The sequence below is a fragment of the Pogona vitticeps genome, chromosome 6 (genome assembly GCF_051106095.1).
Source record: "Pogona vitticeps strain Pit_001003342236 chromosome 6, PviZW2.1, whole genome shotgun sequence".
Taxonomy (NCBI): domain Eukaryota; kingdom Metazoa; phylum Chordata; class Lepidosauria; order Squamata; family Agamidae; genus Pogona; species Pogona vitticeps.
In genome coordinates, this window is record NC_135788.1 from 101303494 (window position 1) to 101328475 (window position 24982).

General features: G+C 43.2%; 1 protein-coding gene across 3 annotated transcripts; it reads left to right on the forward strand.

Annotated features, from left to right (window-relative positions):
• Nucleotides 1-22: 22 nt before the first annotated feature.
• On the forward strand, nt 23-18558 carry NR1H2 (nuclear receptor subfamily 1 group H member 2). 3 transcript variants are annotated; one of them, XM_020808215.3, is made up of 10 exons: nt 23-164; nt 2860-3076; nt 5104-5181; nt 5320-5442; nt 7357-7626; nt 9224-9471; nt 11275-11454; nt 13030-13129; nt 16883-17091; nt 17877-18558. In XM_020808215.3, exons 3-10 carry the CDS (start codon nt 5142-5144, stop codon nt 18021-18023), a joined length of 1317 nt encoding a protein of 438 aa, XP_020663874.2. In that variant the 5' UTR covers nt 23-164; nt 2860-3076; nt 5104-5141; the 3' UTR covers nt 18024-18558. The 3 variants fall into 3 exon arrangements, with proteins under 3 accessions (XP_020663874.2, XP_020663875.2, XP_072860523.1); XM_020808216.3 differs by having other exon boundaries at nt 2860-2997; XM_073004422.2 differs by lacking the exon at nt 23-164 and adding an exon at nt 304-388.
• Nucleotides 18559-24982: the final 6424 nt, after the last annotated feature.

Here is a 24982-nt window from a genome sequence, read left to right on the forward strand (position 1 = left end):
TGCCGGGCCGAGGGGAGGTTTCCCTGGACCGAAAAGGGAAGTGACGCCAAGCAAGGGTTCCCGGAAGCGACTGGCTCCTGTGTGCGATTGTAGTGTTTTCACTTTTTTCATGCAAGTTGCAGCAAAGGGGGGGGGGGGAGAGAAGAAGAAGGCGAGAGAGAAAGGTAGGTAAAGGTAAAAAGTTGAGGGCGATGGTGCTGAGCGATCCGCCGGATCGGGTCTTGAAATCAGAAGTAATCGGGGCCCCATCCGGAGGCGTGCGATCCTTCACCTCCTGGGAAGTAAAGCCCCCCCCCACCCTCGGTCCACCTATGCTGAGCGCACGAGTTCTTGCCAGCTGCTGGCGCCCCCCCGTTTAATGCGCAATCCTAGGCATGCTTCCTCGGAGGTAAGTCGCCTTCGGTGGCAGCCTTTGGCGAGAGAGGTCCGAAGTGCTGACGCCTCGACGGTCCCAAAGAATAGCACTGGCGCAGCAAACGTGTCTTGAGCGCCTGGTGGGTGCAGCCCCCCTAGTGGGTGATGGCACCGGGGAAGGAGAGGGGGGGTTTGGTTTCTCTGGGCTGGTTGGCTTTGCTGTGTCGAAAGGGACGGGAAGGGGTGTTGATGCCATCTGGAGCGATCAGAAAGTGGGAAGGGAAGAAGCTGTTGGGGTCCTCCAGGCGTTCCTTAGATTGAACCCAGGCAGGTGATGATGATGATGGGGGAGTACTGAGGGTGTGTGTTCCTCAAACCTAAGCTGAGGATGGTGGGCAGTCATCGTTTTCCCCAGTGTGGCATTAATTGGAATAACTACTAAGGAGGACTCCTACCACGTCCCCAGTTTGAATTGGGGTCCTCTGTCACAAAACCACTAAATGGCTTGTCTAAAAGCCACCCCTGCTGTCTGTATTGCAGAGCACAGATGAGCATTGTGGGGTGCTCCTCCTGCCAATGCAGCCATTAAGGATAAGATTTTCAGAATTAACAAACTCCCAGTCCCGTAATTTGGCCTGGTGGGTTCGAAAAATCCCATCTGGCCATACCCTCTTCCAAACTACTCTCTTCCTTTCCTGCTTGGTTGTATTTTGAGGTCATCCAGAGTGCCCATCAGGCCACTGGAGCAAAACATCTCCTTAAGGATGTTTTGCACTTCTGCAAACCTTGGAAAGAACCCAAGCCTGCTGATTCCTCTCTACTGTATGTTTGTTTTGTTGAACTGTACTATTTGGAGTTCCATTAGGCTCCATTGTCTTCCTTACCTTTTAAAGCAAAATAAGTGGGTATAGTAATGATTTAATCTTATTTTTTAAAAGGATTGGAACTGGATAATGTACATGAAGTATTTGAAGACTTGAAAATGTATCCATAAATGTTGAATATTAGTGGCTGAGTCAACTACTTAGTCTGTAGTTGGCAGGGTTAAAGGCCACTCACTTGCTTACTCACTCCGAGCAGTGACAGAGAGAGCATATGGAAAAGACACTCAATATGGAACATTAATCATTTTCCTTACTGTCACTGCACATTAGAATAATAATTCTATGTAACATAGCTGGGAATCTCTACCTTTTAATTATCCTGTTTAATATAATGGACTAAAGTGTGTTAAAGGACAATGATGCTGAGAAAGATGAAAGGCAGCAGGAACAGAGAAAGACCAAATACGAGATGGACTGACTTTCCAAAGGAAGCCACAGGGTTAAGAGCTGAGCAGGGCAATTGAGGACAGGACATTTTGGTGATTGCTAATTCATAAGTCGGGGTGACTTGATGGGACATAACAACAGCAACAATATTGAAAAGTGAAAAGTCCAAAGGAAGATCCCCTGATGATGCATTTACTGTACAGTGGTGCCTTGACTTACGAAATTAATTGGTTCTGGAACTCCGGTCGTAACTCGAAATGGTCGTAAGTTGAAGCACCATTTCCCATAGGAATGCATTGAAATGCAATTAATCCGTTCCGGCTGAAGAAAAAAAAATCACCAAAAAACTCAAACAACAACACTGCAAGATCCATCAGAACCACGATTAATCCGTCCCGGCTGAAGGGCAAAAAAAGAAAAGCAACACCCTTCGGAAATGCAAAAAAAAGAAAAGCAGAAAGCAAACAAACCATGCAAGACCCATCACAGCATAGAAACATAATCCCACCACTCAGCCCAAAATCACACTGCAAAACCCATCCAGAATAGTTCTTAGAAAGCACAAAGCAGCACCTTACTTTACCAGGCAGTCCGAAGCCTCCTCCGATCGCACTCACTCTAACTGCTGAGGCAAAAGAGCTACAAATAAGCATCCTCTTCACCACCAACGGTTAGCAATTTGAATTTCCCTCCTTTTTTCCCTGCCTTTTCCTGTTAATAACTGGAAGCTCTGGCCACAAGTTGAAGTAAAATTTTGCGTCCGGAGCTGGTCGTAACTCGAAATGGTCGTAAGTCGGGATGTTTGTAAGTTGAGGCACCACTGTACATGGTCACGTAACCTGGATGAGTTCACTTCCTATCTCTGATTTTGTTTTTGAGATGATTAGGTTGTTGCTGTTTATCAGGCTGATGATAATCCTTGCATTTACTGATTGTGGACAAAGGATAATAGCAATATTGGTGGTAGTGAAGTGATGTGATTGAATTCATGGTTGCCTGTGGATCTTGGGGTCCCCACAGCTGGTCCACAATTCTGTGTTTGTAACTTCACACTCATCTTTGGACACCTTTTAAAGCCCTCAGATACACAGATATTAGTATGTGTAACAGTCTGTGCTGGAAAGATGAATGCTGCTTTCTGGAATTGCAGCCCCCCTCCCCCCATTTTGTGTAAAGGGAGGTGATATGAAGTTGGAGGGATTTATTGACATCCAGTTTCTCCTTTCCTTTCCAGGTTGCATCCTGTACTCCAGCTTGGCAGCTTAGCCACCTGCCCATCCCCTGTACTCTCTCACACAGCTCCTATGACCCTATAAACCTTGCAATGTGGCTCTCAACTAGCTGAGTTCTCTTCCCCGCTGTGGGGAGAAAGGTGAGATGGCGTTTATGGACAGCTGGCCCTCCGCTACATTTTCACCACATTATGCAGTTGAAAAGTGGGACGTGGGAAGGTGAGCTATTATTGCTTGGGTGGCAGTAAAAAAAATTGGGGAAAAGGGTGATGAGCCAGTAGAAGAAGGGCAGTGGGTGAAGAGTGGAGTGAAGAAAAGGAATAGCCAGGAGTGGTGGAGAAATGAGGGGAGGGAGGGATATATATCATGATTGCTAGATATAAAGAGGCCTGGGAGTGCCGGTAAAGATGCTGAAATGGAGAGTGTGTGAGGAGCTCTGTACAAATCTGAAGGTATAGGACAAAGGCAAAGGAAATGACCAAAACACCTTTTTTTTCCCCTTGCCAGCAGCTGCATTTCTTAATCAGTCAAGCACCTTACAATGATGTAGGGTCCAGCAGGAAGGAAATTGGATTGTCTGTATTGCAACCTCACAAGGCTTTGTGGTGTAGGAGTACAACCTAGCACCATCCTGCAAGTTGGAGAGCCACTGTGTTTCTTGGGAGATTTGTCAACAGCATGAAATTGAGCAGTGGTGAAGATTTTGGTAGATTCTGGGACGTCCAGTTCACCTCCTCCCCCTGCTTCAAAGAAGTTGCTCACCTCTGATGTAGCCCAGTATTCTGTTTGCTAGAGTGGCCAGCCTGATGGCTGAGGGAGTCCACTAGTGCAGTGGTCCCCAACCTTGGGCCTGCAGATGTTCTTGGACTTTAACTTCCAGAAATCCTGGACAGCAGAGGTGGTGGTGAAGGCTTCTGGGAGTTGCAGTCCAAGAACATCTGGAGACCCAAGGTTGGAGACCACTGCACTAGTGGAATGTGATGGCAATCACTAGCTTCTGCCATTGCCCCCAGCCTTTGGAATACAGTAGTGTTCTTGATTCCAACCCTGAGATTCTGTTTAGTGCCTATAGCTAAAACTGACCTCTTATGATTTTTTTTTTTATTTTTTTTTTTGCAAAGCTTTCTGGGCTAGTAGTCATCACTTCTTGCAGTGGTGGCTTAGCTGTATTTAATTTCAGAAGAAATAAATATAGATCCATTGTGGATATGCTTCTTATTGGTTTCATAGAAGACTCATATGAGAGTCCTAGCATTACTAGTGATGGGCATTATTGGGCCAGCCCTACCATTAGACAAGAATGAGTTGGCCACCTCAGGCAGCTGATTTTGAATGTCAAGAAAGGGAAGTAAGTTGCCAGCCATTTGATTTATTACTATCGTATTTTCAGTTTCAGAAAGAGAGAGGCTGGGATTAAAACAAAAACAAAACACACTGCCATCAATAAAAATACTGTAATATTTTCAAGGATTTCCTGCACTGGATACCGCAATAACATGGCCAGCTTTGTGCACTGTACTGCTTGACATGGAACTGGGATGCCATTTGCTATTTCATCTTGGACAGCAAATTTCTTTACCTGGCCCTTGGCAGAACTAAGAGATGTAGCCAAAAATGGGTGTTTTCTCCTTTCCTCAGACCAAACTGGCATGGGAAGTAGAAGCTGTATTGGTCCTTTGTCTCTATTTGAGAGGTCTGAAACAAGCAAGCAGCAAAATTACCAGAGTATGGTGCAGTGACAGTGAACCTTTTTGGGCCCGAGTGCCCAGGCTGGGGGGGAAAAAAAACAAAATACCAGTGAGTGGTGGGCGGTAGCGGCAGTGGAACCAGAAGTGGCAGTGGAACGGGGAATACCGGGCATGGAGGTGCCTCGAGACCCCCTCCAGATCCACCACAAACACCAGCTGCTCTGGATCCTGGCTCGCCACCTGCAGCCATGGTGCTGCCGCCTCCTCAGGTTTGGCTGCGGGGGGGGGAGTAGTGATCTGGTAAATTATGGCTCGCATGCCCACAGAAAGGGTTCTGCATGCCAGCTGTGGCACGCGTGCCATAGGTTCGCCATCGCTGCTATACTGCTTGAAGCTTCTATTGCTGAGGCAAAACCTTCTTCCTTCTGATACAGCAGGGGGCTGGAAATGGTTGTAGCTGATCTCTTCCACTAGGAGGATGGAAGATGAATGAGGTAGCAAAGCAAAAGAGGACTTCTTGGCTAGTTGAATAAATTTATTTTCTTTTCCTTATTCCAGGACTGGCAATGCAGTGCTGCTGTGGCTGATGCCCTGAGATGGCCAAAACAGGCACGGATGAATCTCAATTACCACTGGGTAAGCCACCCACTGATGCCCACTGTGCTTGCCCATTAACAAATGTGCAATGGAGGTGGGAATTTCAGTGTTCTATTCTTGGTTTCTCTCTCACATATGCCCTTTTAACTCACTCTTTCTCTCTGTTTTTTGAAACAGAAGGTGGAGAACCTGCTTCACAGGTCAAAGACGAGCGGTCAGAAGCTAAGCCAGAGTCTCAGAGCACAGTGAAAATTGAGGTGGTTTGCACAGATGATGGAGAGAGCTCTACGCACAGTGCTGGTGAGGAAGAATAAGAATACAGCTTTGGGCCCCGGCAGCAGAAATTTGGAATGACTTGGCTGGTTTTTGTTTGTGGGACACCCTCATGGTACCATTGCAGTTCAGACCAAGAGTGTTTGTACTTACTTGTTTGCCATCCCACAGCATTCAATTTCTTTTTACTGCAGAATTTTAAAGCTGTTGGCATGCATGGTTCAAAAGGTCTTTGGAAAATATAGTGTAAACCAATTATGAGGGTAGCTTCTCATGCCCGCACTTAGAAGCAAGTGAACTGCTTTTTAAAAAACATTGTAAGTGATCATTAATATGTTAAAGGCCTAAGGAAATTAAATATACTTTCCCCTCTTCTCTAAAGGCTGTATACATAATTTGATGCCAGATGAACCAAATAAGTGAGATTCCCATGAGCTGTCTGCCAAAGGTGAGGCCCTCAGAACTGGGCCTCTAATGATAGGATCTAACTGATTGATCTATTAAAAATGTGTCCCCAGTTAATCATTATCTATTCACTTTAACTCTCATGAACCAAGATTTTAAAAACTGAGAGGAAATTTGTTTTGCCTTAAGTGAGTTGTATTGTATTTTCTGAGCTCGATGAGAATTCCAATGTATTGAGGGTAAGGGATAGGGTTTTAGGTGTGTTTCTTGTATTTTCTGGTGCTAATCAGAATTGCCAGTGTCCATCCAGATGGGGCCAACCTGTTGAAAACCAGAGTGTAGTGCTTCTGTTATCCCCATCTCTTGGTTCCATGAAAAATGGAACTGAAAGGATTCCCCACCCCACCCCCGTTGGTCCCATTATGATTTATTAGCTGGGATACAGAAATGTGAGGAAATATTTCTTTATGGTGGCAGAGTTGTGGCAAAAAGCAGATTTGTTAAGATATTCCTTTGTCCCAGCTGGTTCTTGTTTGTTTAAAGTGTACATGGCAAGAAGCTGAAAACTTGGGGATGTTGTTTATAACTGTTCATGAAGCAATCCTCTAGAATGCCTGCCTCAGGGGTGAGCAACTTCCAGATTAGATCTTGGAAGGTGGGCCTATTCCTACTCCCAGAGCCCCCTCCCCAATTTTAGGTGTTTTTTTTTTAAACCTCAGAATGGCTGACCATGCCTCTTGGGGCCTGCAATTGGCCATTTTGTTCTAATGTCTTGGGACATCCAGAGGAAGTGACATTGATCTCATTTCAGGGTCGGTTTTTTGTGGTGGTGGGGGGGAAGAGACAGACCAGTAACAGGCCTATATCAGTCCTCTTGCCACTTTCATAGTTTGAAATTGCAGTCCAGAACATGATTGGCTAGTTTTTTTTTTTTTTTTTACGGGAATAGGGACAGGGAGGGGTGGAGACTGGAGTGGAGACGTCCACTCTTTGCCTACCTCTTGTCAGACTCTGAGAGAGCTAAGATTTCCCATCCTCGTCCATGAGGATCAAAGTGTGTGGATTTTATATGGATACATATTAAAAAATGCAAGTGTGAAGTGCATCTTACAGGGTGATAAACTGTTGCAATGGGGGTAGCAGATACCATTTAAAAATAAAGCATTTTTGAAAAGGGGATGGCTTTTCCTCCCCTTCTATGCGAATTTGTAGAAATAAATGAACTAATTGACTAATACAGAATAAGTAACCTAGTGATCTCTAAGACTACGTCTTCTGTCAGTTCCAGCCAACCTGATTAGGGGCTGACAGATGTTGTCACCCAAAACACCTGGAAGGTGCCAATTGCCTGCCTCTGGACTAAAATCAGCATGACTACTTGATTCAAGTTTTACTTGAATTTGCTGGCAGTCTTTATTATAATATGCAACTATTTTAAGTAGTGGCTTTGATGAAGAGTGTGTCAAGTGTGGGAGGAGATTCCTGCTGTTTTCTGAATCATGCTCCTTCTCCCCCCCCCGTTCTTTTCCTCCGCAGCCGAGGAGCCGGCCCGCAAGCGCAAAAAGGGCCCCGCTCCGAAGATGTTGGGCGACGAGGTGTGTAGCGTGTGTGGAGACAAGGCTTCAGGGTTCCACTACAACGTCCTCAGCTGTGAGGGCTGCAAGGGCTTCTTCCGGCGTAGCGTCATCAAGGGAGCCCGGTACACTTGCAAGGGCAGCGGGCAATGCCACATGGACATGTATATGCGCCGGAAGTGCCAGGAATGCCGTTTGAAAAAGTGCCGGCAGGCAGGCATGCGGGAGGAATGTGAGTAGCTTCAAGAGGAGGGGACAGGCTGGGAATCGGGAGCGGGTGCGAAAGCATGTTTTGGAAGACGGAGAGCAAGCAGGGGACTTGGATAATTCCACATGGTCTCCAAGTCACCTCAGATGTAGAATCCTCGTCTGGGCAAGATTAACCATGTACTTGTGACCAAACATTGGGGGGGGGGGGGGGTTTAAAAAAAATTGCCACATTTAGCTGTCTTTCTGACGTAGTTCTCACAGACTTCACACCTGTTGGGGTTGACATCCCAAGAAACTCAGAAAACGTCAGCTAGAAACTGGGCTTTCTCAGCGGTAGCACCCACCTTGTGGAATGCTCTCCCACAGGGGTTATGGCACTGGCTTTTCACTTTTAAAAAGCTCTGGGAAACAGAGCTGTTTAGGGAACCTTTTGGGGAGTGAAGGAAGGAGAAGAGGAATATTGTACATTCTGAAACTGTTACTTTGCCACCTGTCTTGTTTATTTGTGAGATAATTTGGTATTTTATAGTATTTCATAATTTATGTTTCTTCATATTCTTTGTCGTAGGAATGTAAAATTTCTGAAAAAAATCTCTTTTTTTCCAGAAAAGAACAGGGGAAAATGTTTTTTTTAAAAAACAGAAATTTTCAGAAATTTTACATTTCTAACACGGCCCAGATTAGTGATTTGCTAGGTGAATGATGTGTACACACACACACACACACACACACACACACACACACACACACGCACGCACGCACGCACGCACACAACACACACACACACACACACACACACACACACACACACACACACACACACACACACACACACACACACACACACACACACACACACACACACACAGAGCCACCTATGATATTCTAAATATTTCCTATCACTGTTTTTTTTCCATATTAGAGACTTCTCTTTTTTGTATACACACATTTTCTCATTTATAAATTCTGGTCACAGGCCTAGCATTTACTTCATAACTGTTTTGGTGTTTTTTTTTTTTTTAATTTACCACTCAGAAACGACATGGAGTGGTTTATAAATTCTATACTTAATTACTTGCCCTGTTTTGTTTTTAGTTTTAAATTCCTGCTTTCTGCTGCAGTAGCCATTAAGGTAGTCTACAAATTGCAAGTGATTAAAATTGCAACACAATAATAAACTGTTAACAATCAGCAGTTGTAAAAACAAATGAACATCACGTAGAGAAAGCAGTGGTGTAATTTTAAAAAACACAAACGAGAAACAGCTTGGCGTAGTTAATATTAATTACAAGGTTGAGCAAACAAGATTACTTTGGCTTGATTTTAAAAATTATTATAGTGATGACTATAGACCAGTCTTTCTGGGAAGAGAATCCCACATCCTAGAAGACAGTTTTCCAGGGATGGGGGGGCAGGAAGGCGGATCCTGACGTGGTGAGAACTTTGAGATCCTGTCTCTGTGATTTCACCAGACATTGGAAATGTTATTGTTTTTGGGATATCAGTTTTAGAACCAATGGGATTCAGGGAAATCTTCAGTAACCAGTCCCCAAAAGAAGCATTTCCCGTTTCTAGATTCTACGTGATCTCATTGGCTCATCCCTCTGTTGTTTTTCTAGGTGTTCTGTCAGAAGAACAGATCCGTAAGAAGAAGATCCGCAAACAGCAAGAGGGCGAAGGTGCCTCAAGCGTGGAGGGGAGTGGCAGTGGGGAGGTTCTCCGAGTGCCCCCTCTGCCCTGTGATCCTGCTTTATCCCAGCCCGAACCAGCTCCCCTCACGCCGCAGCAGGAGGGTATGATCCGGCAACTGGTGGCAGCACAACAGCAATGCAATAAAAGGAGCTTCAGCGACCAGCCCAAAGTCACGGTAATCACCCATTATTCAAGGCAGAGGGAATGTGAGAAAAATGTTCCAAATATGTGATCCTCAGACCTTCTTCTTTCAGAATCCTTGGAAATATCTTACCCTAGTGATTTCTCTTTAGATCTCATTCTTTGAATGAAATCACAGGGATTAAAGTTAGTTTCACTCCAAGACCAACAACAAAGACTCTGTTTGCACCTTTAAAAATTAAATTTTTATTTGGCATAGGTTTTCAGGGATTGCAGCCCATATCACCAGAGGTGTAGATGAAGTTTAATAAGCCAAGATATTATGAGCCTTTCGCCTGTGCATGCAGGCCCTTCGCTCAAGCCATGATTAAGCCAGGAACTATCTAATTGACCATAGTTTTCTGTTTTGGAAATGGGAAACCATAATTACTGAGATTAAAACAAGACAGAATATTAAACTATGATTTGAAGTTGCTCTAATATCCTGGCTTGTTCCAAAGCTAGTAACTGTAATTTTCTACTTTGGATGAAATGGAACTTACAATTAATAAGAGGTCCCTGTGTTATCTGATCTCAATGCAGAGAAAAGGGGCTGTGTGCACAGTTATGAAAGCTTGTGTCTCAGCAGTCTGATTGTCCAACCATGATCACTCAGACACACTTGTGAATACCTCATCATCCTCTCCCACTTCAGCATTGAAGCATTCCTGGTCTGTCCCATCCCATCCTGGCTCCAATCTGTCCTCCCCTGAAAATTTAGAATCTTGTTCTTAAAACACTTCCAGCCCCACTGCAGAGCCCTGTGTTTATTGCTAACTGATGACTAGCACTTGGATGACTGTCCATGAATTAACACTGAAACAAGCTCATAAATAACAAGACTCATAAACTTTAGAAAAGAAAGAGGCAGAGCAGCCTTCCCATTTTCTGTCACCTGCCCCGTTTCTGTCACTCTTCTATCCCGAGGAGGAGAAGACAGGAGAGGGGCAAGGAAGTTGTTTTGTTTCATTTCTTTTCGTAAGGAGGGCAGGCCAAACAGGATTGCTTGAGGTGCATATGCCATGTGGATTGCCCCAAATGGCATGCCGGGCTTCTGCATGGCCTTAAGGAACCTGATTTGGCTTGCTGCGACTGAGCCATCTAGCCAAGCCTACAGTTATCCTTTGGTTAAGGCGAATTGACAGGGGGTTGGGAAAGGTCTGGAATTACAGTCGTGCCCCACTTAATGATTACCTCGTATAATGATGAATCCGCTTCACGACGATGTTTTTGTGATTGCAATTGCAATCGCAAAATGATGTTTTAATGGGCTTTTTTCGCTTCCCGATGATCGGTTCCCTGCTTCGGGAACCGATTCTTCGCATTACAATGATCAAAACAGCTGATCGTCGGGTTTTCAAAATGGCCACCGGCTGCTCAAGATGACTCCCTGCTGTTTTTAGGAGGCATTTTTCGCAAGACAGGCACCCGAAAATGGCCGCAGTATGGAGGATCTTTGCTGGACGATTAGGTATTCCGCCCATTGGAACGCATTAACCGGTTTTTAATGTGTTTCAATGGGTTTTTTTATTTTGTTTGACAACGTTTTCGCTCTACAGCGATTTTGCTGGAACGAATTAACGTTGTCAAGCAAGGTACCACTGTATCCTGGATCTGCTTTAGAGGGAGTCACTAAGCTCTTGCAGTCTTGTTCATTAACAAGCAGCAGGTAAGAAATTGGTATTTGAAGAGGGAGATCCTTTGGGACCACATTGGAGCATTGCTGTCTTCCTAGACCAACCTCACCTCCCCTTCTTTCCTTCTCCCACCTTCTTTGCACTCCTCTGTTGTTGCCCAGCCCTGGCCAATGGGCAGCGACCCCAACAGCCGGGAAGCCCGTCAGCAGCGTTTTGCCCACTTCACGGAGTTGGCCATCATCTCTGTGCAAGAGATAGTGGACTTTGCCAAGCAGGTGCCCGGTTTCCTGCAGCTGTCCCGGGAAGACCAGATCGCACTGCTCAAGGCCTCCACCATTGAGGTGAGGACGAGTGTGATAAAATATTTTGTGTGTTGTCGTTTAAGCACTTGTGTTCTTAAGCCATGTTACTTGCAACCCTAGGCCTCCATCTGTGTAATCCAGGATATACAGAAGTATTGCCGGATTCTGTAGTAGTGACTAAGTGGAATCTCAGTGGTGGAACATATATGTTGCTTGCAAGAAGTCCCATGTTCAATTCCTGACATTTCTAGTTTTTTCTTTAAAGAAATGAATTGTGTAGCACAAGAGTGCAGATTGTCTTTCAGAGGATGAAATTAGTTTTAAAGATGTTCTCTGGGCCCCACTTCGTAGCGAGCAGCACCAAAGATGAAAAGGCTGGCCTATGTTAACTCAACATTCTTACTGCCAGTAACAATCTGTAGCAAAGGTGTTTCAAACTTTCGGAATGGGAAGAGATCTGTACAAAAGGTGGGGAAGAACCCAACAGTGGTGTCGTGAGGAACAGGGCATGCCTGTCTGGGGAATCCTCAAAGGCAAGCTTTACCACAGGGGTCTGAGTTCCCCACTCTGATGTAGCTGGGGATGGGGAAAGATTTCTGTTAGAGACTCTGGGGGAGATGTTCTCCACCACCACATCACCCCAGAAAGCATGCAGGGCTAAATAGGAAGACGTTGTGTAAGACGGTTCCCTGCATTCCTACCCCTTGATTTGCAAGCTTCCAAACATGGGGAGTTCCTCAACAAACAAGGGGGTGATGCTCCAGTGTAAATGCAAATTGAGAGTAATGTCCTTTCATCTATAACATGGAGATTTTTGTACTGAAGACTGTTTATTTGAAAAGATCTAAGCTGAACATTTATTTATTTATTTATTTATTTATTTATTTATTTATTTATTTATTTATTTATTTATTTATTTATTTATTTGATACCTTAGGGTTCACATGGTTGGATTTTTCTATTGTAGACACACACACACACACACACACACACACACACACACACACACAGAGAGAGAGAGAGAGAGAGAGAGAGAGAGAGAGAGAGAGAGAGAACTAGCCTTTCAGAGGAAAAGAGTCCTCACCTAGGACTGATGTGTTAGGTTTCTGCTTGCAGTAGTTCTAGTTGTATTTTTTCATGGAGCAGAGAATTCAGCCACATGTATCTGAAGGAGCACAGATTAGCACAGATTTGCCAATTCCATAAGAACCAGGCCTCGCACTAAATTTAGTGTGGGAGTAGAATGTGAGTTATTTGTTATATTCACTGTAACTGTTTCTGTTAATTATCTGTTGATTCTGGTTTTTTTTAAGTCATATTGGCACCTTTATATGGAAAGTTGATCTGTATCTTTTTTAAAAAAGAGAGATATTAAGTATTCATCCTTTTGTCCTTGCCTTGCCTTCCTCCAACAACAGATAGGGGACTTGTAATGTTGGATATGAGGAAAACATATTGCAATTCCAGTCTGTCTACATGATGGAATGTATTTACCATTCCTGTTGGCTCTTTTTTCAAAGACGAATAAAACAGTTGAGAGAAACAGAGTTGAGAAATATGGTCCAAAAAGACTCTTGAGAAGAATCACCACTTGACATGTATTTGTCTCCACAGATCATGCTGTTGGAGACGGCACGACGCTATAACCATGAAACCCAGTGCATTACATTTCTTAAAGACTTCACGTACAGCAAAGATGATTTTCACCGTGCAGGTAAATTGGGAAAGGAAAGAGGAAGACAAGGGGAGGGGAAGTGGCCAGATTATGTCTGGTGTGGGAGGGCCTATTGCCAGAAGATTCTTCTCAGTAGTGCAGTGTGGCTAAAGTACGGTATCAAAAGTTAGGAAGGAAGAAAAGAAACATAACTGTGTCTCTCTTGTTTTACAAATGAAGGGTGCACCAGGTTCTCAAATATGATAAAGGTCATAATGGACAAATTCTGTTTTCATGTGCAGAATGGGAAGAATTTCTCCTTTTTTTTAGGATTACAGGCCCCAGAATCCCAAGCCAGTATGACCAGTGAGCATGTTGACTGGCAAATGCTAGCAGTCGTTGTCAAGAATAACAGGAGCAAGAATAATAATAGTTTTTCCAAGCTCTATTCATATGCTATATTAAAGCTGGCTCATATTTAGAACAGTTTTCAGGAAATACTCTTTCTGTAACGGGGAAAAATCACTTTCCTTTTCTTTTCCTTCCCCTCCCCCCCAGTATTACTTTGCTCTTTCAATCTTTGTTCTGATTATTTTTACTTTGAAAGATGCTAACAAAATGAAATAAATAAATCCGTGTAGCATACTTCCTAGCAGTTGTCTCTGCCAAGGTGAGACAAGGAAAATTGTACATGCTTGCCAAACACAGAGCCTACTCTTTCCTGCTAGACATGAAAATGACAGGGCAGCGCACTGCATTGGCATGTCTCAACAGAGTTTCATTCCCCACTTAAAACAAACCTCACTGGCACTGGTTTTGCAATGAGATCTGCAAAAGCCTAGGCAGAGTTTTACCAAGTACAGAATTGTTATCTTGATGTGTGTGCATATGTGTGTGTGTGTTTAGAGAATGATTCTAATATCTAAGGCAAAGTATGTAAGTTGTAAGATTTAATACATTAACAGAAAAATAATTGGTTTTGTACTAACAGAAGAAATGTGTCTCATAAAAAAATAACATTTTGGAAGTAAAGGAAAGCATCACTTTCGAAATGTTATTCCTTAGAGGCATCCGTTGGTTTGTCCTGTTAAAGGAAAATTTTTAACATTAATGCATTGGATTAAATCCGAAGTGTTATTTCCAAGCTATGACTCAGGTTGATGCATCTGTTTGCTGCTGTGGACTGTGAAATTGGTGTTGTTAAATGAATCATGCATTTCCTCTAGTCATGCCATTGGCCATGATCTCTTCACATAAGAGGACACCTTAAACATGTTGGGCTTTCCATCTTCAGTGTGTGTTGGGTTTCGCTTGTAGCTTTCATTCCAGAATGGTGTACCTGGCATAACTATGATTAATCTCGCTGCTTAGATATTTGGTGCCCAGCCAGGATTTTCTTGCATCAATTGATCTGAGTTCTTCTGCATACTTGTTCTTATATATTAGGGTTCTTTAGAATGAAAAGGGTGTGCTTACCTTGGACTCTGGCTTGCTCTGTGCTTGCCCTCCTGCCCATTAAGTGCCATTGTGCACGTTATATTGTGGACATTCTTTGCTGGAAGAACTGAAAACGGGGACACAGAGATTGGTTCATGATCTTTGCAGATAATCTTCACATAAGAAGGCCAGTGTGGTGTAGTAATTAAGAGTGCTGGATCAAGACTTGGGAGATTGCTGGGTTCAAATCCCCACTAAACTGTGAAACTCAATGGTTGGCCTTAGGCCAGTCATCCTCTCTCAATGTGACCTACCTCACAAGGTTGTTGTGACACTCAAGCAGAGAATATCAGGCAAAACCAAAAGAAACATAAAAAACAGTGTTTATTTATGAAGAACTGCATGATCCATTTAATGTTATGGCACCTTGAAGACTAACTGCTATACAGGCATACCTCGGTTTACAAATTTAATGCGTTCTCCGGAACGTTTTGTAATGCAAAGAAATTCACAAACCGAAGCGCAGTTTCCCATAGGAATGCATGCACAGGGGTGGCACTTTAAACCTCCCAGGCACAATGCAAACTTGCTTCATATTGTGGAAAAAATTAATAAACCGAGGCATTATTTTCAATGGATTTTTGTTCGTAAACAGAAAATTATGTTAACCGAGGCGTTCGTAAACCGAGGTACCACTGTATTTTAATGTGAGCTTTCATGGACAAGTCCACTTCTTCAAACAAGTAGGGAAGAGGATGAGCCATTCATGTCACTTTTTGCTCATTGGAAAAATCATAGAATACGTAATGGAGTTGGAAGAGGCCTGTAAGGCCATTGACTCCAACCCTCTGCTTAATGTAGGAATTTAAGTTAAAGTATATTTGGCTGTCTTTTTCTTGAATGCCTCCAGCATTGAAGGGTTCACCACCTCCTGAGGTAATTGTTTCCATTGTCATACTGCTCTAACGACTACAGTGTTTTTCCTGACATTCAGCCAAAGGAAGGTGGAATATAGATGTAAGAAATATATTTGGGATATTTCAGTGGAGGAGGACACTTTAATTGTAGCTAGGTTGTGGAACCTTTTGTGTGAGATATTTTTCTGGTTTTTCTCTTACATTGCCTTTGGTTGTTTGACTATTTTTTTAAAAAAACTTCACACATACGACTTGCCAGACTTCCAGGTTCACTTGTACACTCAAGTTACACTCCCCATTCTTATTCTGATTTTATCCATTTCACCAGTCTCTGTTTCCATAGGGGTGGGTCGGTGTTATACACAGGCATACACACACACACAATTACTTGATTGTTTGTTAATTTTGGTTGGATTTTATAATTGAAACTTTTTAGAGCTGCCAGAACACTTTGTTTAATTTGGGTTAAAAACATTTAGCTGCACAGCAGAAGTGCTGGGACTTACAGAGCAGAATCAGCTTCAGATCTCCCCAGAGTAAACCACCCCTTTTGTCTCATCAACTGGCACTCACTTGAGAATTTGTTCACTTTGGTTGGATTTTATAATTGAAACTGTTGGGAACTGCCAGGATGCTCAACGTAAGGCCAGGATCTAGGGGTTGGCTTCTCCAGAAATCCATTAACATGGCACTGGACTGGGACTGCTAAGTCATGCACAAAAATATGCCGATAGGGAACAACATATATAGGCAGACACCCCATAATAGAGATGGCATTGCAAATACAGTGGTGCCTCACATTACGATGTTAATTCGTTCCAGCGAAATCGCTGTAGAATGAAAACATTGTAAAGCGATTTTAAAAAGCCCATAGAAACGAATTAAAACCCGATTAATGCATTCCTATGGGCTTGAAACTCACCGTCCAGCGAAGATCCTCCATAGTGCGGCCATTTTCGCTGCCCGTGCAGCGAGGAATCCGTCCCAGAAAACAGCGTGCAGCCATTTTTTTTACCTGGTGCCCATTTTGAAACCGCCGATCAGCTGTGCGAAAATCTTCGTTTTGCGATAATCAGCAAAGCAAAAAACCCCATAGGAAACATCGTTTTGTGATCGCTTTTGCGATCGCAAAAACTTCTTCGTTATGCGATTTCATCGTTAAACAAAGTGCTCGTCTTGCGAGGCACCACTGTATGACAATTTATTGTCATTACAACTGTGGTTCTTGATCAATAATCCTCTACAGGTCCCTTTTTCCTACAATCATGAAACCCTTTAAACAGTTCCATCAGCTTGATGGCAGACTCTAAAAGGAGAACTGGTGATAGGCAGGACATCAGGAGTTGAACACTCAGAGAGACAATGTGCCTCAATCCTAAATTATAAATTTGGCCATATCAATGGCATTCATATCTCTGACCTGCTGTTTTCTCCCATCTGTCCCCTTCCCTGAAATCAGGCCTGCAGGTAGAGTTCATCAACCCTATCTTTGAGTTCTCCCGGGCCATGCGGCAGCTGCAGCTGGACGACGCTGAATATGCTCTCCTCATTGCTATCAACATCTTCTCTGCTGACCGGCCCAACGTGCAGGATCATGGCTTGGTGGAGGTGCTGCAGCAGCCCTACATTGAGGCCCTCAGCTCCTACATCCGCCTCCATCGCCCACAGGTGTCTGGGTTGGCTGGGAAAGTTGCAAGGGGTGCTGAGGCAGGGTGGGGGTGGTGCCCTAGTGGTGGCTGGAGTCCCTGGTATGTGGTATTGGCACAAGAGCCAATGTTAAGTGGGTGCCAAGGGTGTCAGGCAGAGACGGGCAAAAGTGGATATCCACACACACATAGGTAGGCAGGCATGAAAGGAGAATTGGCGCAAGGACTGGACTGGGATCTGAGAGTCCCAGATTCAAGTCTCTGCTCAGTCATGAAACCTACTGGATGACTTTGAGCCAGTTATTTTCTGTTATCCTGCCCTGCCTGACTGGGTTAGTAGTAGGCGTCCTTCAGTCTCAAGAGACTATGGTATCGTGCTCTGTACGGAGGTCTTGGAACAGCGTCTGTTGTGGCTAAGAAGGCCAATTCGAGAGTGACAATCTCTTCCACACTGAAGACAAATCCAATCTGTCCCCTGTCCAGTTCCCTGGACAGCTCCCCTCTTCAGCTCCCTGGTTTTGCTCATTTCGGGACTGCCTCTTTGCCTCAGCCTGCTGTACAAGTGTCTCTTCAAATTGGGAGAGGCCATGACGCACCGCCTGCCTTCAGGCTGGGTTGTTGTTTATATAAAGTGACTGGGTTGTTGTGCATATAAAGTGGGAGGAAAGAAGGGGAGAGAAGTGTATACCGCATTGAGTCTCTTGGGAGAAAAAAGACAGGATAAAATTGTTACAAATAAATATGAAATACTAAGGAATTTTCAACACTTGCCTCGATGGCTAATTTGCCCTCCCTCCCATCTTCCAGGACCATCTGATGTTTCCACGCATGCTGATGAAGCTGGTAAGCCTGCGGACCTTGAGCAGTGTACACTCGGAGCAGGTGTTCGCTCTGCGCCTGCAAGACAAGAAACTGCCACCACTGCTTTCCGAGATCTGGGATGTCCATGAGTAAACATTGGGGGGGGCAGTTGGATAAGGGTGCAAGCCCTCCCTCTCAGACCTCTTCCTCCAGGTCCCAGCAGTCACGGTTCTCTGTTAAGGATTCTTTGGACCTCAGCACAAGACTTGGCCATTGACAGATTGTTGGTCCCGCCAGAGGAACTGTATCAAGGGGTGGGGGCTATGAAGCACTTTTTTCCTCCTCTCTACCCAACCCCTCTACTTATATTTCCTTCAGCATTTGCCTCTCTACTTTTGGTTTCGGAGAAGGGAAGAGGCCGGTCATAGTTGTACTCTTGGTGGGAATACGGGGGAAGATGCAATGGAAATCTCCCTGAAGACCTACGCCCCACACTTCAGAATGCATTAAGGACCCTGCGCCAGTAGGGTTTTTTAGCCTGACAACACCTGTACCTGCCAGTCCTCCCAGAAAGCAGGGAAGGCATATTGCAGTAGAAAAGAAGACTGAGGGGCTAGTCGTATGCCTGGGGTGTGTGGGTGACAAGACGCCCAGAGAAAAATAATAAACTCAGATATGTCACTCCAAATGTGTTTGGCCTGTTCTTGTTGTAACACGTCAATGGAGAGTAAAGCCAGTGGGCGATATGACCTGCAGATTTCAGGAATAAAGGTGGCTCCATATCCAATACCTTTTGAAGGGGCAAAGAAAGGGCACTATCTGGAAGAGTGGTGTTATGGGTAGAGGAGGGCTAGGAGCTGGCATGCTTTTGGCGAAGAGGGCACACCTGGACACGTACGCAGGGGACTAACCCACAGGAGTGGCAAACTTCCAGGGTTCTCTGGCAGCTTTAAGAGAGCTAATCGGTCAAGGAGGGAAAAAGTTTGCATGGTGTAATGTTTAGAGAGCTCTGCTAAAGCCAGGCTGTGACATTGCTTTCCATTGGGCCAGAACCCAGAAGACCAGTATATTTAGCTTAAATCTTGCTGCCAGTAAATAAGCCTTCGAAAGACACATCGGCCTTTTAGAGTAGGGGGAAATACACAAAAGCTGGGAAACTGGATGAAAGGACTCGCGGGAAAGGGTGTGGCCTTCTGGGAAACTGAAGAAGAGGTAGGCCTAGTTTTAAGGTTTTCAATTTCTCTACTGCTGTGCTGGGGAGACTCCACTACAGGTTCTCAGGCAACTATTTGAGGGCCTGTGTATCACTGTGTCTCAGTGCTATTGGGAGGATAAAATAGGTGCTCTATAGAAGACTAACATAAAAACCATATTAACATGAAAAAGAATAACCCTCTTCCTGAAAGAAGGCTGTGCGTGAGGGTGGTTTGCTTAAAATAATTGTCTTTGAGACACTCCCAACCATAAAAACTGCTGTGCTTCAGTGTAGAACACTGGACAGCAATGTATAATGGGATTACCAACCGAAACCAATATTCTTATTGTTAAATATTTGTGACAATAGTGTTGATGTCAACCCGTTAATCCACCCCCTCCTCCCTATATGACTAATAATTCTGCTTCATTCTAACATGTCTGAAGAAGTGGATGTATCCATGACAGCTCACAATGAGAGATGGCAGTTATTCTTTAAGGCACTACAGCATTGCTGTTTTCTATTTTTTTATTTTTGTGTTTGGATATGCTTGCACAGATTAACGTGTCTAATTTCTACCCCAGAGACTCCCCTAAAGGAGAAACCACATGGATGCCAGGACTGTGGGAAATATTTTGCTTTCAGTTCTCACTTTGAGAGCCACTAGCGTGTCCATGTAGGGAAGAAGCGTACAGTAGTTCAAATTAAGATACAACAAGATACAAATTAGCAGATACAACAAAACAAAAGTATCATAAAGCCACTATTCCATGTAAAATACCCAAAATGCAGCATGTATGTAACCCAAGACATGTATGTCATTAGTTGACAGAGGCATACTATAATATAGATGAAGTTCTTTTTCAAAATTCCATTTTATGTTAACACACTAAATACAGGAAAAACTAATAATGTAGATGTATAAAAAAAGAAACCAGAGCAAGGAGAATATTAAGAAGATTCCATCAGTTTTCTATATTTGCATGAAATCTTATATTCCAGAGGCTAGAATCCAGCTGAAAAATTGTGCTAGCTCAAGTTTACCAGCCTGAATTTTAGCTTTGAAGTCTAATGATCATGTGACAAGTCAGCATTGGCACCAGGTCACATGGTTTATGTGCAATAGCAAATGCCTGCACCCGCTTCTTACAGCAATGTGTAGTTCTGATCCACACTAGTGAAGTCACATAGTGTGGATCAGAACCCACATAGAGTCGTGAAGAAATTAGGTCAGTTCCGTATTATTGGACAAAATACACCAGGAGAAAGGTGTATTTTGAAAGCTCACCAAGGGAAGGGAGATCCTTTATTGATTGTGATGTAGACCCCTCCACATACATACATCCGACTGCAGGAGAGAGGCTACTGTCTGTTTCTTTTAATAAGCCGCCTAGGAGAAAGACATATATAAATATTTTAAATAAATAATAATACATCTGAGTGCCCTCCAGATGTGTTGAACTATGAGGAATATAAGCCCCAGCCCAAATTTTCTCCCAGCACATAAGGTAAGCAGCTGCTTGGGGAAGCTGCCCTACTGCATTCTGCTTTGTTTTAATGTTGCCCAAGGTTGTCCCAGCTTTCTTGAGTTAACTCTCCTATACTTCCTGCTGTGGAATTTTCCAGCTGTCAAATAGAGGGGAAAACCCAAGGGCTGCCTGGAAAATGGGGAATTCCTCCGCCTTGGTCTAACGATTGCCTCCAGAGGGCGCTCACTCTCCACTGTTTCTAATCAAGTTGGATTGTATGCACGGATCTGATGGTTTTCCTCCTCAACTGGTTAATTCCACTGGAAAGTAGTTTTATTAGTATGTTTGTTGCCAAAGTACATGAAAAAGAAATGTCCCCAAAATTTCTGTCAGGGAGTGGCACTCCCAATTCTATACAGAGAAGAAAATCTTTTTCCCTTCGGTTTATGCAAATACATGAAATTGCAAATGACGTTGCACAATTAGGGCTTATTCTAAAGCCTTTTTATTATTATAGTTATAGGGCTCATTCTAGAACTTTTTTATTATTATTACAGTTATTCTTTGGCAGACTGTCCTGGAACAGTTAGGAATCTGGTGCATATAGAGAAGGAAGGGTGACAAGTTTGGAGGAGTCTAGGGACAATGATCAGGCATTAGAATCTCTAACTTGATGGGAACACAAGTGGTAACCTACTTACTATTCCTTATGAACTTCCCAGGCTTTATCCTCCATTGAACAACAGAGCTATGTATGCAATTAGTATTTCCTGTGGCTTCTAAGTTGGTTTGCAGGTTCAGATATAATGATAAAGCTTGGAACATTTACTTTCAAAACGGAACTTGTTGCATTCTTCATTAGTTTGCTTGGCCATCAGGTTGTCTTCCTCAATATTACTGCCGTTCAGGAAAGAAATTAATTGCATTGCTTGTTATTAATGTGTTGGCATTGTGACTGCACTCTGGAACACCTCAGGAAAATGGTCTTCAGGTCACTCAAGAAAATCCATCAAGGACCCAACAGTAAAAATTACAAATACAATACTAGCAATATCAAAATTGTAAATAAAATATTGTCTTTTCATGATACTGTGTTACCCTGCAAGCATCAAGATGCTTCTTGGCAAGAAAATATTGGTAGGTAAGCAAACCACCTGGATGTACACTACCCAACTTGTGTCTCTGTCTGATAGTTTTTATTGTGTTCCATCCTACTGTGTCTACACAGAAATAAATACCATCAAATTCCATGGAAGTGACTTTCCAATATAAATTTCCAAAGTAAAATTCAAATTTACTATGTCTGTCTCACATACGGTTTCCAACATGATAGGACTGATTGTACCCTTAAGCAAGAACCCACACCTCTTGTCCTGGAAATCTATGTGTTAACTATGCTGGACCACTCTTTCTTCTACAGAATTAAGAGAGAGCAAAGAAGCTGATCTTCTTTGGATTGTATTTCAGAGGACGGACAAGGCACCAGCACCTTCAGTTTCTTTCTTCTCCCCTTTCTTACAATTTTGAACACACAACCCTGCAATGCCAAGTAACGAATAACAGGCAGCCACCAGTCCCCACTTTACTGAAACATAATGAATTACAGCCATTGTCATTAAAGAGGTGTGTGTGTGCACGCGCACACACACACAGAGGAGAAGGGGGTGAACCAGGAAGCATGGACTCTCAAGAGGGAGAAATCAGCCAACTGCCAAAGAAGAAAAAGTATATGAATGCAATGTGTGTGAAATAGGAAGATCTGGTCCAGGAACTTTTAAAAGATGTGGAAAGAAAAAACAGTTTAAACATGGGGGGGGGGAGGTTTGTTTAATCAGGAAGAGGACAATATAGAGCAAGAACTTATTTAGGGAAAGCCCCCACTCTTGTCACAGGGCCAGCCTCTCCAGCTTGCACCTGGATCTCATTGTTCCCGTTTCTAAGGAAAGAGAAGAGACATAACCAACCATGGGATATTCATTTTTCATCAAACTGAACTTTGGCCTTTGGCCTTCCATATGTAGTTTGACAGAGAGCCTTTTCCTTAGGCTACAGTCTTGGTAGGCATTGGATACAAGTTTGACCATGCTTAAAACAGTGACTAGAATCAGTGGGACTTAAATAAGCCAAGGCTAACCTAAGTCCCACTGATTTAATCGAGTGGACTGTAAGCATGATTATGTCTGGATCAAACCCAGGAAGCAAAAGCACCTCATCCACCCTGTCTCTCATTCCAAACCACTCCAGAAAAAACACTATTTTGAACTTTTTGCTTTAAAATGGTAGATAATTGTTTGGTCTATTAGGAAGAGCCTCATGTCCCAAATCCTTTTGCCAACACTGGCTCATGGGAGGGGGGTTGTGATAATTGATATTACCACGTTCCTTTCCTATGATATTGGGGTCTTGAACTGTGGGTCTTGAGTCAGTTGAGGTTTTCATACGATTTGACCAACATGATGTTGTGACCACATGGACCTCAAGAGAAAGAGTAAGGGTTCATCCCAAGAGAAAGGATAAGTGTATATTTCTACCAGAGGTGTACTCTGATTGAGCATGAATATTTAGCTACAGTGCAATACAGGCAAGGCTCCAGAGCCCAAAGGTGGGAAACTCTTGGGGAGACAAGAAGTGCAAATAAAAGTCTAATTGGGATGAGGTTGTATCCTCAGACAGATGTTGATGCCCATTATGGACACATGTGAAGCAAATCATCACAGTCCCCAACAGAACACACCCACCAGGAAAAAAAATGAGATATCTAGCAGCAGAAAACCAAATATCCAGAAATATACCACAGTAGTTCATCACACTTCTTGTTAATTTAAAAGTGCTATGACAGACTACAGTTCATTTTGAAACACACAACAGAATAAGGAGTGTGTCCTGTGTTGAAAGTGGTGCTGCAGGCTTCTAACAAACACTGACATTAAAATTAAAAATTAGTTAACGCATTTTAAAAAAGAAAATAATCCTGTGGTGCACACTCCTAAGGTCCCCTTAGAAAGCATTTCAACTTTCTGTCCTCTGGGTTTTATGATCTTGGAGCTATGGTTCTGACTGACACATGTCTCCTTTTACTTTTAGATATTAATTCATACATTTTACATTTCTATAAGGCCAAGATCAGACAGTAACAGAAGAAGAAGAAGAAGAAGAAGAAGAAGAAGAAGAAGAAGACATAGTTTAAATTAGCTCTCTCCAACCTTCAGACATGTCTATTAAAACTCCCATACTCCCCTAGCCATGGCCATGCTGACTGTGAATCAAATATATCTGGCAGGTGCCAGACTGAGGTAATCTGATGTAGACCTGAACTCTTTCTAAAGTCACTGGCAGTCTTTCTGATCACTAGCCTTTCTTCTAATATAACTTTGGTCCCAATCCCACATCCCATAGATCCTCTGAAAAGGCCAGATCACTGAATGCCCTGCCTCAGTTAACGTTTATGTTGTTTCAGCTTTAATTCTTCATCTTGAGTTTTAATTTTCTCAGGAACAGCCTCCCTTTCACTTTCTGGGAATCCAAGAAAGCAGGGGATCCCCCAAATCCCTCCCTCTTCCCTGACCAATTCCGCAACCAGGGACTTTCCAGGCTATTTGGGTTGTCGTTTCACTTTACTACAGTTTATAGCCTTGAATGGTATTGGAGTCTACTGAGTTTGATCTCAGTTTCAGAAGCCTTCATGGCTTCCTTGACCTGGTTATAGAAGAGTGGGATTGAGAGAAATACTGAAGAATCTTCAGTGTTCCATATTGTTTGAACTATACTCCTAAACATGGGTCATGTTGACTGGAGCTTTTTAGGAATCAAAGTCAAGAACATTTGGACAGTCAAGGGTACATAGCCCTGATTTAGTAAGCTTTAATAGGACATATTCACTGCAGATGGAGACAGCAGCCATGAAATTAAAAGACGCCTGCTTCTTGGGAGGAAAGTGATGACAAACCCTGACAGCATCTTAAAAAGCAGAGATATCACCTTGCCAACAAAAGTCCGAATAGTCAAAGCTATGGTCTTTCCAATAGCGATGTATGGAAGTGAGACCTGGACCATAAAGAAAGCTGACCGCCGAAGAATTGATGCCTTTGAATTGTGGTGTTGGAGGAGGCTCTTGAGAGTCCCCTGGACTGCAAGGAGAACAAACCTATCCATTTTGAAGGAAATCAACCCTGAGTGCTCACTGGAAGGACAGATTCCAAAGCTGAGGCTCCATATTTATTAATTTCTGGAACAATTAACCTTTAATTGCAACCATAAATCTTTTTGAAACATATTTCTTTTAAATACTACAATTATTTAAAAACATAACTTTGTAGTACTTAGAATAAAATTAAAATATTGTTCTTGCTTTTCTATTGATAATAAAATGTTTGTTAGAGGTTACCATAGCTTTTTTTTTTGGTTCAAAATAACACTCAATTTGTTTATGTTTTGTAATTAGCAGGTAT